This window comes from Uranotaenia lowii, chromosome 1 (genome assembly GCF_029784155.1).
Source record: "Uranotaenia lowii strain MFRU-FL chromosome 1, ASM2978415v1, whole genome shotgun sequence".
Taxonomy (NCBI): domain Eukaryota; kingdom Metazoa; phylum Arthropoda; class Insecta; order Diptera; family Culicidae; genus Uranotaenia; species Uranotaenia lowii.
The window spans coordinates 158,787,283-158,789,710 of NC_073691.1; the positions used below are offsets into that span (position 1 = coordinate 158,787,283).

The 2,428-nt window shown below is 49.7% G+C and overlaps 1 protein-coding gene across 1 annotated transcript; it reads right to left on the reverse strand.

The window, feature by feature from the left end:
- Positions 1-1,186: 1,186 nt before the first annotated feature.
- LOC129738069 (uncharacterized protein K02A2.6-like) lies at positions 1,187-1,726 on the reverse strand. The gene has a single exon (XM_055729252.1). It carries the CDS (start codon positions 1,724-1,726, stop codon positions 1,187-1,189), a length of 540 nt encoding a protein of 179 aa, XP_055585227.1.
- Between the last annotated feature and the right edge of the window lie 702 nt (positions 1,727-2,428).

Below are 2,428 nucleotides of genomic sequence, written 5' to 3' on the forward strand. Positions count from 1 at the left end.
AACTTGACGAACAAAATTCCTAAAATTCACTCGGTTCAAGGCAACCGTTCTCCAATTTCTCGGACACCCCACGTTTGCAAGATCACGCTCCACTTGGTCTAACCAGCTCGCTCGTTGCGCCCCCGCTCTCTTGTTCTAGCCGGATTCGTAGCGAACACCTGTTTTGCAGGACAGTCGTCCGGCATTCTCGCAACATGTCCCGCCCAGCGTGTCCGCCCTGCTTTCACAACCTTCTGGATACTGGGTTCGCCGTAGACTTGCGCGAGCTCGTGGTTCATCCTTTGCTTCCACACTCCGTTCTCCTATACGCCGCCAAAGATTGTTCTTAACACTCGTCGCTCGAATACACCCGAATATCCATGTCTCGTGCCCGTAGAGAACAACCGGTCTAATGAGCGTCATATACAGGTTACACTTCGTGCGAGGGCTAAGTCTTCTCGACCGCAGTTGCTGGTGGAGTCCATAGTAGGCACGACTTCCGCTGATAATTCACTGGTATCAATGAGCCGGGAAAGCACGTCAGCATAGCCGAATGATCAGTCGAAATGTGCTTTATTTCGAAGTCGTACTACAAAAGAATGTGCGCCCACCGTTGTAGGCGATTGGTGGTGTGTACAGAAATCTCTTTTTTTGAACCGAATACGGCGAGCAGAGGATTGTGGTCGGTGTGCAGGGTGAATTTTCTACCGTAAATGAAGCGGTAGAATTTGGTGACTCCGAATATCATCGCTAACGCCTCCTTTTCTACTTGGCCGTACCCTTGCTCGGCCTTGGTGAGTGATCAAGATGCATGACACACGACTTTTACTGACCCATCGTCGAATTTATGCATTAAGCAAACGCCTACGCCGTAGTTGGATGCATCTGCAGTAACAATGGTCTCCACAGCAGGATCGTAGTGAGCAAGCAGTAAATCAGAACGTAGAAGGATTTTGAACTGCTCGAAGAATTCTGACATTTTTCGTCTCAGTGCCATTTAGTGTCTTTGCGCAGAAGAGCATCGAGTGGATGGCGAAGATCGTGCATGTTGCGAACGAATTTCCCGTAAAAGTTGATGGCACCAAGGAAAGAACGCTGCTGTAGTCTTTTCCGGATCGGGCTTGATTCCTCGCTTGTTGATGATGAAGCCAAGGTAGAGTATATCCGACATGAAAAAGGAGCATTTCTCGATCCGCACGGTAAATCCTCACTCCTGAATGCGCTTCAGAGCCTTGAGAAAGTGAGAGCGATGTTCTTCCGGTGTCCGACCGTGGACAAGCACTTCGTCGAGGTAAGTCTCAACTCCCTCGAATCCTGCACCCATTGCGTCGACAATATTCTGGAAGGTAGCAGAAGCTGACTTCACACCAGGTGGCAAACGATTAAGTTCAAAAAGGCCACGATGTGTGTTGATGGTGAGAAATTTTCGCGATTCCTTCTCCACAGGTACCTGCAGGTAGGCGTCCGACAGGTCAATGTGCGAAAAAATATTGCTCCCCGAAAGCTGGGTGAAAATCTCTTCAGGAAGAGGCAGCGGATGATGGTTGGGCTGAATGGCACTGTTCAGGCCGGTGGAACAGTCGGCACACACACGAATTTTGCACGGCTCGCCATTGACCGATTTCTTCTTAACTGCGATTATAGGTGCAGCCCAGTCCGAAAACTCCACAGGCGAGATGATGCCCAACGGCTCTAGGCGATTTAGCTCGAACTCGATTGACTGCAATGCGGCAAACGGCACAGGCATTTTGGCTCGAAAAACTGGCTGAACGTCTGGCATGAGGTACAGCTTTGCTTCTGATTTATTACAGCAACCCAACGAATCGGTGAACAGATTCGGAAACGTAAACTCTGCACTTCCTCCTGCGATAGGAGGACGTCCCACAAGTTGAAGAGTTTGATGAAGTCGAGGCCTAAAAGATCGAGACCGTGAATATTGGTTACAAACAATTTACCTGAGCGTTGAACTCCTCTGAGCGAAATGTCACAATCGATTTCTGCCACTAAGTGCGAGCATGCTGTGATGGTGGTTTCTTGGTAGGACGTCCTATGCGATTCCAGCTAGCCTCCGAGATGACGGTGATGTCGGAAGCACAGTCTAACTGGAGCTCCAGTGGGACGTTGTTGATGACCACTGATACGTACTTCCTCCGGTGATGAACAGCAACTTGCTAGACGGAGTAGATGCCTTTGGTTTGCACTGGGGCTGTCTCAACCTCCTTTTCTTACCAGGATTGGACGACACGCACTGGCAGTACCCTTCCTTGTGACCGACTCGTTGGCAGTCCTTGCAGCGATGATCCTGGTACGAACACTCACGGACAAAATGCATTAGTCTGCATTTCCAGCACGGTGTCCTGGGCTTATCACAACTGTTTTGAATGGTTGTTTGTTTTGGTTGTGAAGATGGGGCGATGGGGCTTTTGATGGGTGCTTGAATGTGTTCATC